Source organism: Pelodiscus sinensis, chromosome 27 (genome assembly GCF_049634645.1).
Source record: "Pelodiscus sinensis isolate JC-2024 chromosome 27, ASM4963464v1, whole genome shotgun sequence".
Lineage (NCBI taxonomy): Eukaryota > Metazoa > Chordata > Testudines > Trionychidae > Pelodiscus > Pelodiscus sinensis.
The window spans coordinates 14,140,158-14,153,346 of record NC_134737.1 but is presented as its reverse complement, the minus strand read 5'-3'; the positions used below and the strand labels follow the sequence as shown (position 1 = coordinate 14,153,346).

The following is a 13,189-nucleotide window of genomic DNA, read 5'->3' as shown; positions in this document are numbered from 1 at the left end:
TGCGGGCGTAGAAACAGCTGACAGAGCGCTCGGTGTGGTTCTACACTCTGTTTCCAGCGAGAGTCAGTCCAATAAGAGGGCGTGTCTACACTAGCTCGTTAATTGGAGCTAGTTAGGCAAATCAGGCAACCGGAGTTGCAAATGAAGCCTGGGATTTAAATATCGTGGAATGAGGTGTAACAGTGAATCCAAACTAAGGATTTAGTTGGGATTCACTTTAAACTGCAGCTTGTAGCCGCGGGCAGTTCGTTCGAACTAAGGGGGATTTAAAAATGGCAGCCGGACGGGAACATGCAAATAAAGCCCGGGATATTTAAATCCCGGGTTTCATTTGCAACTCCAGTTGCCTGATTTGCCTACTTAGCTCGAATTAACGAGCTCGTGTAGACATACCCAGAGAGATTCGCTCACTCGCCTTGTCTCCCTGCTACGTTGTGTCCGTTTCTCGGGTTCTGTCATCATGTCCTGAGAGGCAGAGGTGAGCAAAAGCCCATCTCGGTTCTCTGTAAATAGCTTTCGAACGAAAGAGAGAGGCGGCCACTCATTTCAGGAGACCCCACTATCAAAGATAGTCCTCAGCCATTTGACCTCTCTTGAAACATCTTTCTGTAGCTATTAAAATGCCAAGTGTCATCTGCGCTGTTGGGTTTGGGTTATTTCCTGTCGCATAAGAATGGCCAGAGGTCCAGCCAGTCCAGTGTCCTGTCCTCCAACAGTGGCCAGTGCCAGATGCCCCTGAGAGAGTGAACAAAACGGAATCATCACGTGATCCCTCCCCTGTCACCCATTCCCAGCTTCTGACAAACAGACGGTAGGGACACCCTCCCTACCCATCCTAGTTAACAGCCATTGATGGACCTAACCTCCATGAATGTAACTAGCTCTTTTTTTAACCCTGTTATAGTCTTGGACTTCACCGCATCCTCTGGCAAGGAGTTCCACAGGTTGACTGTGCGTTGAGTGAAGAAAAACTTCCTTTTATTTCTTTTAGATCTGCTAACTATTAATTTCATTTGGTGACTCCCTAGTTCTTGTGTTATGGGAAGGAATAAATAACTCTTTATTCATTTTCTCCACCCCAGTCACGTGCTCCAGAAGGAGTGAACCGAACAAGTAATGCTCAAGCGATCTCTCTCCTGCCATCCATCTCCACCCTCTGACAAACAGAAGCCAGGGACACCGTTCCTTACCCATGCTGGCTAATAGCCATTAATGGACTTAACCTCCATGAATTTATCTAGTTCTCTTTTAAACCCTGTCCTAGACTTCACAACCTCCTTAGGCAAGGAGTTCCACAGGTTGACTGTGCGCTCTGTGAAGAACTTCCTTCTATTTGTTTTAAACCTGCTGGCCATTAATTTCATTTGGTGGCCTCTAGTTCTTATATTATGGGAATATTATTATAATATTCCCCCATAGTTGTCTCTTCTCTCAGCTGAAAAGTCCCAGTTTTATTAATCTCTTCGCATAGGACAGCCATTCCATGCCCTTAATCATTTTTGTTGCCCTTTTCTAACCCTTTTCCAATGCCAATACATCTTTTTCGAGATGAGGCGACCACATCTGCATACAATATTCAACATGTGGGCGTACTACGGATTTGTACTACGGATCAGACTATGGATTTGTAATCCCTTTCCTAGTGATTCCCAGCACTGCGTTTGCTCACCTGCCTCTGACACAACGTGCAGAATGGATGCTGTGACGTAGTGGGGGTACCTTGCTGGTAGCTAGGCTTGGGCTGTGGGTGACCCCTACTGGTTACTGTCTGTACCACGGCCCAGCAGAGTAGCTGATGGGATAGGGAGGTACCCTGTTCTACCGGTTACCCCCCAGGGAGAGGAACAAAGGAAGGTGGAATGCTGCCCCTGGCTGGGGGCAGGGCTGGAAGGGACGGTTTTTAGTTTCGGTCTGGGAAGCAGGGGAGAAGGAGCTAGGGAGGGGGGGGCTGGGATTGTAGGGCCCAGCCATCCCATCTCAAGAGGGGCACTGAGGCCTCCTAGCCTCAGTTCTTGTAACCAGATGACCTCTGTGCTGTGCTGTATCCTGGCGAAGCAATCAACTCCCTCTGTTCTACTGGCTGGTGGAGTCTGTCCGTGCCACTACGGGGGTGCAGGAGGCGGGGGACCCCGACGCGCTGCCACAGATGCTGTCACGTGGCGTGTGGGAAGGGAAGGCAGTTGCCCTTAACTGTTGTTGCTGTTGATAAGTTATGGACTAAGAAGACTATCTGGCTGATCTGATCTAAGTCAGTAGCAGAAGATGAGCAGTACATTGAAACAGTTTCTTCTGCCTGTTTGTTTGTTCCTGGAGTGGATCCAAATATTAACTCCCTCCTCTCAAACACAACCCCACGAACGCCCGGAGCGTTGCTCTCGGCCTGCTAACGACTGTGCTTGTTCTGTGGCTGGAAGAGATGGCACGGCCCTGGTGGAATGTCTCTTTCACGTAAGATGTGTTTCACAAGGGTTGCCTCTGTACTGGTCCATTTCCTTCAGCGTGAGAGACAGATCTGGCGCCGACCTCTCCTCAGGCTGCTTGGTTTGGGACTGGGAAAAGGCGGGAACCTTAGCACCGGCCCCCTTAGGGATGACCCTGCTAAGGTGGCTATTTTTCGCAGCCAATGAGGGGGTTAAGGAGGCTGACTGGTTCCCCTCTGGCAATCAAAGGGTTAGGGAAAACTTGTGGACCTGCCACCCATGTGGCCCCACCCCAGCCAGTGGCAGGCCTGGGGAGGCAAGATAAATGGAGGAAGCTCTCCCAGCTATAGGGCCTAATTGGCAGAAGCATGGACTGTTTTGGAAACAAGCATGGAATGGAATGGAAGAGGTGGGTGCTGGTGACGGGCCAGGGAATGGCCCTGGTTTTGAGTGGTACCTTTGTACTTCAGTGCCCTGGGAGAGGAAGCTTTGCTGGAGGGCCCCAGGCCTGCTACCCTGACCTCTGAGAGACAGAAGCAACCCAGGGGAGATTTGCACAGGCAAAGCTAGGAAACAAATGAAATTGCATCAAAGGTTCCAGACTCTAGCTTCAATTTTTCCTTCCTTTGGGAATAACCCAGCGGATCCCAAATTTGGGCTGCTGTTTGGGTTAAAAGTACTCCTCTGTGTGACGGGATAGTGCAGAAGGGAACAGAGGCCCAGCTGTAGACATTGGTAATTTTAGGAGCCTAACTCCTATTGCTCTTCAGTGGGAGTTAGGTGCCTAAATACTTCTTAGGATCTGGGCTGGACAGCTAAAAAGTGACTTGCCCAATGTCATACAGGAAGCCTGTAGCAGAGCAGGGAATGAATCTCCTCCCAAAACCATAAGAAAAACAGAGGTTGCAGCATGTGACTTTCTGAAGTAAAAACAAAAATAACCCCACAATAATCCTTAAAGAGGGTGAAATGCTGCCGCCCCCAGGGATGTCCATGGTGAAATCCTTAGTGACTCGAGTGGAAAGAAGATTTCACTTGGGCTTTTTTAATCCATTGCAAAGTATCAGACCATTTTTTCCCCCCCTTTGAAGGTCACTTTGATTACAGGCTTCATCATATTGTGCATGTAAACTACATTCCGTCTACACAGAGCAGGAGGGGCTGGGGAAGGAGACAGGAGACCCGACGAATCATGGAACCTGCAAGCGAATTGGCGTGAGTACCCTCCTGGATGAAATGGCTGGTTAGCAAGAGGCAAAGGAGGCTCACCATCACACACATGCAATGCTGCGTGAACAGCAGGACGTACCTGAGTCAGCGGTCTGCACCTGGAAGACAAAATTCACTTTTGGGGAGAGGGTTAGCACTTGGCTTAGGCAATACTTGAGTCTCATTTAAAGTTTATTTGGCAGGCTTAATTGGGACTTAAATGGTTCATAGCTCTTTCTGTATGGGGTGAATTTCTTTTCTCTCACTGTGATCTATCTGGCTAAGTAGCAATGCCACATGTGCTTACCTGGTAAAGATCTGAATATAGGAGGCCTGGATTCTGATCTTTGCTCTCATGGGTTTAGTCAGTGCAGTACTATGTCCCGTTGTGGGTTAGTACTGCATGCAGATTGATGTGGGTTAAGTCTAACAGACTGTATTATTTTCAGGGTTTAGTGGAAGAACGTTTGCTGCTTTTTTTTAATCTTAAAAAAGCCAACAAAATGGATAGTCTAAGTTCAGGACAGTGGGGAGATGGGGAATGGGTATTTTAGCCACAGGGCAATAAATGTCCCTATCACAGAAAGGGAATCCACTAATCAGTTGAGAAAACCTTCCGTTTTTTCACGAATATTTGCAGAATTCTGGGCTGGTTCACAAAAAAATCAGTAACCATAAGAGGAAATACATTTGTAATGGAAACTCCTCCCAGCTGGATTGGGGGATGGGGATATTCTGGGTCACACTTACTTAGCAGGGAAAGGGATGGAAAGTAGGAACCCAAAAGGTATCAGTTGCCCAGAAATAAACTGAGAACTGCATTGGAGTCCTGTGTATGTGTGGACTTCCATTGGGTGGGGGACGAGATACAGAGGTGAGCAGGCAGAAGGACAGAGCATGTGATAAGAACCTTTGTCCCTGGCAATGAGTTAGCTGAATAGAGAAATGGGGATGAGACATAATAATTAACCATTACTACCAGGAAGAAAGACTAGCTTAGAAAAGAGGAGACAAAAGGAAGGGGTATGGTAGAAGTCTATTAAATCATGACAGGTGTGGAGAAAGTGAATAAGGAAATATGTTATTTTATTTACTTGTTCCCATAACATATGAACTAGAGGTCACCAAATGAAATTAATAGGTAGCAGGCTTAAAACAAGTTGTTGGTTTTTTTCATGCAGCACAGTCAACCTCTGGAACTCCTTGCCAGAGGAGGTTGTGAAGACCAGGGTTTTAAAAATAACTAGATACATTCATGGAGGTTAGGTCCATCAATGACTAAAAAGATGGAATGGAGTCCCTAGCCTCTATTTGTCAGATGCTGGAAATGGATGACAAGAAAGGGAACACTTCGTAACTCCATGTTCTGTTCACTCCTTCTGGGGCATCTGTCATTGGCCAGTGTTGGAAGACAGGACACTGAGCTAGATGGACCTTTGGCCTGACCCAGTGTGGCTGTTCTTATGTTCTTTCATTTGATTCTGTCAAATTTTCACCATATAGGATGAGATATGGATTTGTTTTGAGCAAAACTGTCCAGCTGGCTTAAAGTACAAACGATGGGTTGGGGGGCTGTCCATAAATTGCATAATGCATTAGAGGCTGGGAGGAAGTCCTCAATTTTGCACACAAGTGGTGTGTTAATCTTGAAAATCACTCCGAAATGTGACATGTGCCCTCCCCCACAAAGGGCTTGGGGGTGAAGAATGTTATAATGGCAAAATGTTTCATGATCTTGACAATTTTTTGTAAACAACCCTAGACGTGGTGTATGGAATCTGAAATTTGGTACAGAGATGGTCTCTCTGCTGCACATGTATATTTAAGAGGTTTGAAAAGATTTTGCTCATTCCTTCCAAAAATAAGTTCCTCTTCAGGCAGAAACTCACACTGGGAAATGTATGGAAAAAAACACAGATTTTTTGGCCAAATGTGTAAAGGAACTAGAGTGGTGTATTCAAATAAGGAATCTTGTGCTTTCAGCACAAAATTATGTATTTAAAGTCTGCAGGAGAGAGCACAGGAATTTTCTTTTCACTGGTTGCAGCAATTCTGAAAAGAAAATGGCTGTTGTCTCAATCTCCAGACAGATTCACAGTGCCAGTCAAAAATGGCTTTGCTGTAGCACAGACCCACAACTCAGTGTCTTTGCCTTTAGTGAGTACACACTTGTCTTGCAGACAGCTAGCTAACTCTGTTAGAGCAAAATGGATTCACTACAGCCTAATGGCTACAGATGCACCACAGTCTGAGATGTACGTTTGCAGCCACAACTACCTACAGAGCAGCCTCTTAGTTACCCAGCCTAAAGTATAAACACACCCACGTTTAAGTGTAGGTCAATAACTTGTTTAGTAAGCTTCACTTACTTGGACTAGCCTTTGGGTTGCCACAGGCTGATGGGTAATGAGAGAGGAAAAGTGGACTGGGATGCTAGGTTTGTTTCAGAGTTTTTCGTGATCTAACAGTGTTTCTCAACCTTTTTTTTTATAAAGTACCCCTTTTTCAAAAAAAAAAAAGTATAAGTAACCCCACTACCTACAGTTTTCAGACCCACATTTTTTCTACCATTGTAACACATTTGTTTAAATAACTTAATTGTAACTGGGCAGGCGATGAAATCTTTGGGTGTAAAAGTACAAAAATAATAAAATGCTGTGAAACTTAAAACAAAAAATCAGTTTTTTCCAATCTTCAGTTTTGTTGATGTACCCTCCAGACTTCTCTCAAGTACCCCAAGGGGGCTTGTACCACTGGTTGAGAAACACTGATCTAACAAAAGAACAAGTACTGGTGTAAATGCTTTTTGCAGCATCAGTTTACAAAGAAAACCTTCTGGACTAATTTGCCCATAAATTCTAGTTGCTCTAGCATTTAGTTCTTTGCTGAAATAGTTACTATGTGAAACTAGGTCCGTGTTTCTCTAGCACCTGGCATTGAGGTTCACTGAAGGTTTTAGAAGTGCCCAGAATCACAATGACACCCTTATGCAATACAGAGATTGCTCACTCACTGTGCTGGTACCGATTGCAGAGTCACTTTAACGACCCACAGCAGTGTAGGGCGATAATAAACACCCAGCTCAAGTTTCCCCAAAGTGACTTGAGATTTGGTGTCAAGTATCAGAGGCATAGCTGTGTTAGTCAGAATCTGCAAAAGCGATGAGGCGTCCTGTGGCACCTTGTGACTAACAGATTTATTGGAGCATGAGCTTTCATGGGCAAAGACCCACTCCATCAGATGCATGAGGTTTCAGTGTTATACGGGGTGGGGTGATCTTGAGCACTCTCTCTGAAAATCAGGCCCCTTCTAGGTGTCACAAGTCCCTGGTCACTTCTAGACCCCTTGGTCTCGGCTCTTAGTTCTAGATAGCGCTGGATTTTTATGCATAGCTCTCAAAGCACTTTACAGATGAGGAAAATGAGACAAAGGGAAGTGCTGCTTGTCACATAGGCAGACATGGGGAATATAAATCAGGTCTGACTCCCAATTCCTTGCCTTATCCATTTGTTTCCACGGTGCCTCTAATGACTCACATCTTACCGTTGTCCGACTTGTCAGCTAATACAACTAAAATCAGTCCCTTCCCTCATACCATTCTGGTCCCGCTGCAGAGGACTGAAGTTACTAACTCAGAGTCCCCAACCCATTTAAACACTTTCTTATTGTATTTCCTCAGGGAGTTTGAGTCTTCTGTGCTGTGGTGTCAGCACTCGTCCACGTAATGCAGCTAATATTCAGCATCCAGCTTGCCTTTGGTTCAGTCACCCATGCAGAGACGATCGTTAATGAGGCTGCTACAGTGTAATTTGTCCTCCAGAGTTAGGGTTCTGCTACTGGGCACCTTAACTAAAGATAATATAGTGAAATCCTGTGTAAGCAAACCTTGGTTACTTGAACAGGGGTGTGTGGGGAAAGGGAGTAGGCTGGGGGGAGGGGGTTAGGCCCACAGGTGGAGGCAGGCCTAACCCTGCAAAGAGGGGGTTAGGCCCTGTGGTGGGGAAGGTCTGGCTTGGGGGCGTTAAGCCCTGTGTGTGGTGGGGAGGGGGAGCTGGCCTGGCATGGGTGGGGGCTGGACTGGCATTTGGGGGGAGGGGGACTAGGTGCTGTGGGGGCAGGCCCTGGCAATTGGAGGGGATTTAGGAGTATATGTATGTGGGGGGGCTGGCATAGAGAGATTAGATGCTGTGGGTAGGAGGGCAGGCCTGGCCTTTCGGGGGGGGGGGGGGGGCTAGACACCAAGTATGTGGGGCAGCAAGCCCAGCATTGGTGGCGATTTAGGCCCTGGGTATGGGAGGCAGGCCTGACACTTGGGCGGGTGGGGAGGTAGGCCGTGTGCATGCGGCATGGGGGGGGGAATCCGTTCCTGGCTGTGAGGGGCAAGACTAACAGAGGGGAGTTAGGCCCTGTAGGGGGGCAGGCCTGGCAGCGGGGCAGTATTAGTTCCTGGGTGCGGGCAGGCTTGCCAGATGGCTTCAGCAAAAACTAGGGACACACTGGACATGACATCACAATGGACATGACATCACAATGGACATTCCATCTGCTTTAGAAAATCCCGGACAGCTCTATTGTCCCAGCTCTATTGTCTGGTGCTTCCAGAGGAGATAGCAAAAGTACTGGACTGTCCAGTTCAAAACCAGACCCCTGGCTACCCTAGGAGGGTGTGTGGGGGGGAAGCTAGGCCCTGTGGGGGGGCAGGTCTGATGGGGGGGGGAGCTAGGGCATGGGGGGGCAGGCCCGGCATGGGGGGGAGCTAGGCTCTGTGGGGGGGGGCAGGCCTGGTATGGGGGGGAGCTAGGCCCTGTGGGGGGGCAGGCCCGGCATGGGGGGGAGCTAGGCTCTGTGGGGGGGGCAGGCCCGGCATGGGGGGGAGCTAAGCTCTGGGGGGGGGGCAGGCCTGGTATGGGGGGGAGCTAGGCCCTGTGGGGGGGCAGGTCTGACGGGGGGGGGGGGAGCTAGGGCATGGGGGGGCAGGCCCGGCATGGGGGGGAGCTAGGCTCTGTGGGGGGGGGCAGGCCTGGTATGGGGGGGAGCTAGGCCCTGTGGGGGGGCAGGCCCGGCATGGGGGGGAGCTAGGCTCTGTGGGGGGGGCAGGCCCGGCATGGGGGGGAGCTAAGCTCTGGGGGGGGCAGGCCTGGCATGGGGGGGAGCTAAGCTCTGGGGGGGGCAGGCCTGGCATGGGGGGGAGCTAAGCTCTGTGGGGGGGCAGGCCTGGCATGGGGGGAGCTAGGCTCTGTGGGGGGGGCAGGCCCGGCATGGGGGGGAGCTAAGCTCTGGGGGGGGCAGGCCTGGCATGGGGGGGAGCTAAGCTCTGTGGGGGGGCAGGCCTGGCATGGGGGGAGCTAGGCTCTGGGGGGGGCAGGCCTGGCATGGGGGGGAGCTAAGCTCTGTGGGGGGGCAGGCCTGGCATGGGGGGGAGCTAAGCTCTGTGGGGGGGCAGGCCTGGCATGGGGGGAGCTAGGCTCTGTGGGGGGGGCAGGCCCGGCATGGGGGGGAGCTAAGCTCTGGGGGGGGCAGGCCTGGCATGGGGGGGAGCTAAGCTCTGGGGGGGGCAGGCCTGGCATGGGGGGGAGCTAGGCCCTGTGGGGGGGCAGGCCTGGCATGGGGGTACTTAGGCCCTGTGAGGGGGGCAGGCCTGGCATGGGGGGTACTTAGGCCCTGTGAGGGGGGCCTGGCTGGAGGGGGTTGCACCCCCCCAGCGGTGGGGGAGGGGCCGGTCCGCAGCGGGGCCTCCCGGGCGGCAGGGGGCGCTGTGGGCGGGGGGGGCTGTCTCCGCCCAGGGCCGGGCGGGCGGGGCGCGGGCAGAGCCGAGCCGAGCCGGGCCGGGCGGCGGGCAGGATGCTGGCGCTGTTCACCAAGCTGCTGGACTGGTTCCGGGCGCTGTTCTGGAAGGAGGAGATGGAGCTCACCCTGGTCGGGCTGCAGTACTCGGGCAAGACCACCTTCGTCAACGTCATCGCGGTGAGCCCCCCCGGCCCCCCCGCGGCACGGCCCCCCCCGCTCCCCCCTGCACGGCCCCCCCGCGGCCAGCCCCCCCCCGCGGCACGGCCCCCCCCGGCTGCACCCCCCCCTGTTTACCGTTGCACGCCCCCCCTCCCCCGCAGCCAGGCCCCCCCCGCAGGTCGGGCGGAGGAGCGGGCCGGGGGGCCCGGCCGCCCCTCGGGAGGCCAAGCAGCAGCGTCCGCAGGGGGAGGTGGCAGGGCCGGGCCGGCCCCTGGCCGCTCAGAAACCTCCCCTGATCCGGGGGGGGGGCTGGGCCCTGCCGACTCCGTTATTTCCCGGGGGGCTTGGCCCGGGGCGCCCCCCTGCAGACACCCCGCGAGCCCCGCTCCCTTCAGAGCCTTCTCGCCCCTGCAATAAGTCCTGGCAGCTCCAGGCTGGCGCTTGCTGCTCGGATGCCTGATGCATTCTCCAGCCAGGCACGTGGGGGGCCTTGGAAAGCTCTGGTGGCCCTGGGGCAAGATTCCAGACCCCCCCCCCCAAACACTCTCACTTAACTCGCTTTCTGCATGCGGAAGGCATAGCCACACCAGCTGGCAAGAAAGGCAAGATGGAGGCTTCTGTAGGCTTCTCTGTGCAAGAGCTGCTCTGTCAATGACAACTGATTGAGCAGCCTGTGCTGGAGGGAGGGGGGCAGAGCTCTGCAGGGCTCAGCCGGACCCGGTTCTTGACCTCAATAACCAAACATCCCCTCTGTGGATGGCAGAAACAGGGCTGTGACCTGACTGTGTATCCGTGGCCTTGTGGCGGTAATGGAGGCTGGTGGGAAATGCCTTAAAGTTCAGGATGTACCATTAGCCCACTGGAGTGGAAATGCCACGGTCTAGGTGGCATAAAGATAATATATGGGGTGTAGTTTTCATTTCTTGCCATTGGTTCGGTCCTCTCCCAGGTCAGTGGTAGCAATCTAGAGATGCAGCTTTCGGGGGTTAGCTGGATCTCTGTGTTCGCGTCCTAGCAGGCACCCTTAAAATGGACACTCTTGTTGGCAGCCAACATAGGCAAAGACTTCTCAGCCAGAGAGCTTGAGCTCCTTTTCACATGGAAGCGGGGCCTTTGTATGCCTGGGAGGAATCGCTGGAGTAGGGAGGAAGAGCTTTCACTGCACTGGATAAACAGAATGCTTTGGTCTCCAAGGTGGCCAGTCTGGCATCTTCCCTCCTGGGCATTGCAGCATATGGTGACCCTTTGTTATGGTCCCATGCCCCTGAGCTGCGGTAGGCTTGGTAAACAGACAGCTTGAGTGAAATTCCCTTTGCTTGTAATGTAATATTAATGAGAATAGGTTCTTAAATGCTGCAACTCTGGCCATCCTGTCTGAGGCAGCTTGTGCAGAGCTGCTGCAGACATGTGGTCGCAGGGATGCCTGGTAGTTTCTCTCAGTAATAGCACCAAAATGGTACCAGCTGTTCTGACAGCTCCACAAACCCTGCACAGCAGCAAAACTCATCTGGGAGCAAAAGACAAACCAGCAGGTTTTGGAAATCAAGAAAAGCGTGCACTGGTGAGCAATGTGTGTTGGCAACAAGACAACCCCCTCTTCCTCTAGGCTTTGCCCTCTTGGTGCTTGATTTCCCCCATGCTTTATTTTGGAGAGGACAGTTTGGTTTCTGCTTATTCTTCCTACTCCTCTTCTATGTGGTGAGGAGATGTGGTACTGTGTTGGGAGAGCCAGTGGCTTCAATCGACATCAGCTGTGCTGATGTGTGGAATTAGGAAGAGCGGAGGCAGCAGCACAGCAAGGTCTTTCCTTCTTAAGGAAGCTTAAATTCTTGCTGCCACAGTGTCTCAGAGCTCCTTTGTCCCAGGCCGAGGGGAGGCCAACAGACTTGTATCTCTTCAAAGTTCCCCGGTACCTCTGCTTACTACTTCCTGTATGGTCTGTGCCACATGTTGTTCTGAAGCAATTATCTTCGATCTGTAAGGCATGCAATGTCAGTGTGTTCCTGAAGGACAGTCACAGCATCAGTAACACCCCAAAACCATGCTTGTTTTGCCCAGCATGTAGGTCAAAAAGCTTGTGTAGCAATCACACAAACATGCATTTGGCTGTTGTAGCTCATTTCAGAGCCCTTGCACGTTAGGGCTACATCTACACTGCCTCTTTTTTTGTGGAAGAGGCAGTGCAAATGAAGCTCATTAGCAACTTATCGCACTTCATTTGCATATTCTCTTCCGATGCTTTTTGCGGAAGAGGTTTTTGCGGAAAAGAAAGCAATGTAGACGCGTCCGTTTTGCGCAAAAACCCCTTTTGCGCAAGAACCCTTATTCCTCAAAAAATGAGGTTTACAGGTTCTTGCGGGAAAGGGTTTTTTTTGCACAAAACGGACGCATCTATGCTGCTTTTTTTTGCGCAAAAACCTCTTCCGCAAAAAGCATTGGAAGAGAATATGCAAATGAAGCGCAAGAAGTTGCTAATGGAATTCTGCAAAAAAGAGTCAGTGTAGACATAGCGTAGCAGTCACTATACTGAGGGGGCTGTCTCCCTCGGCCCTGGCAATGAAGACACAGAATACTTCGATTAGGGCCCTACCAAATTCATGGCCATGAAAAATATCACTGGACACAAAATCTGGTCTCCCCATGTGGATTCTGGGTTTTTTTGTTTGCTCTTACCCTACATACTGTGCAGTTTTTACAAGGGAGACCAGCATTTCTCAAATTGTTGTTAACGGTGCTAAATCCTGCTGGAAAGGGATAACAAGTGGAGTTCCGCAAGGGTCTGTTTTGGGACCCGTACTATTCAATATCTTCATCAGTGATGTCAAGGGTGTCACAAGGTGTCATGATATGATATTGCCACCCTTACATATAAGCTGCTGCTGCAGGGGTGCTGCCTCCAGAGCTGTCTGCTCGGCTAACAGCTGCTGCTTTCCAGGTGCCAGATCTGAAAGCAATGCAGAAGTAGAGGGTGGGATGTGAAAGGTTAACCAGTAAGCATCACCCCCAAATGGATGATGCTTACCAGTTCCTGTTAACTGGTAACCGGTGGGGGCTCTGTTCCAGCCCTGCAGGGGACCACCATGGACAATAGCTGCTCTTGCAGGGTTGCTATGGTGTCCAGAGTAGCCCCTGTCTGTGGGGAGGCCGGGCCCACCGCAGACAGGGTCTACTCTGGCAGGGGGTTGGGAGCCAGCAGCAGCCTCAGCCCCAGCGTGTGGCTGGAGTCCCGCAGGCTGGGGGCTGCGCCAGTCAGGTTGGAGTTGTCCCCAGTCCAGATCCCATTTTTGTCAGATAACTGGTGAACTGATTAACCAGGATTTTGCATCCCTAGTGGCAATAGCACAACCCCTAAATAACCTTGTGATGCCACCCCGCTGCAACTCTCTTTTGGCTCAGGACCCCAAATAAGGATGTTAAATATCAATTCATTTACTAGTCGAGTAGTCAATGGAATTTCCATCGACTACTCAACAGGCACGTCTGCATTCCTCCTTTGAGTTCTGCAGGCTACAGCGCTGACATAAGGGTGGCAGTACCACACCACGTCATCCTTCTGTGCTGCTGCTGCTGCTAGCAGAGGCTCTTCCTTCAGAGCTGGGCTCCCAGCCAGCAGC

General features: G+C 51.5%; 1 protein-coding gene across 1 annotated transcript in view; it reads left to right on the top strand.

Annotated features, from left to right (window-relative positions):
- The first annotated feature begins 9,410 nt into the window (after window positions 1–9,410).
- The window catches only part of ARL8A (ARF like GTPase 8A), a 37,186-nt gene continuing 33,407 nt past the window's right edge, over window positions 9,411–13,189 (top strand). The window contains exon 1 of the mRNA XM_075910233.1: window positions 9,411–9,593. Coding sequence (XP_075766348.1) covers window positions 9,471–9,593 — 123 coding nt within the window. The 5' untranslated portion in view covers window positions 9,411–9,470. The remainder of the gene's footprint in view (window positions 9,594–13,189) is intronic.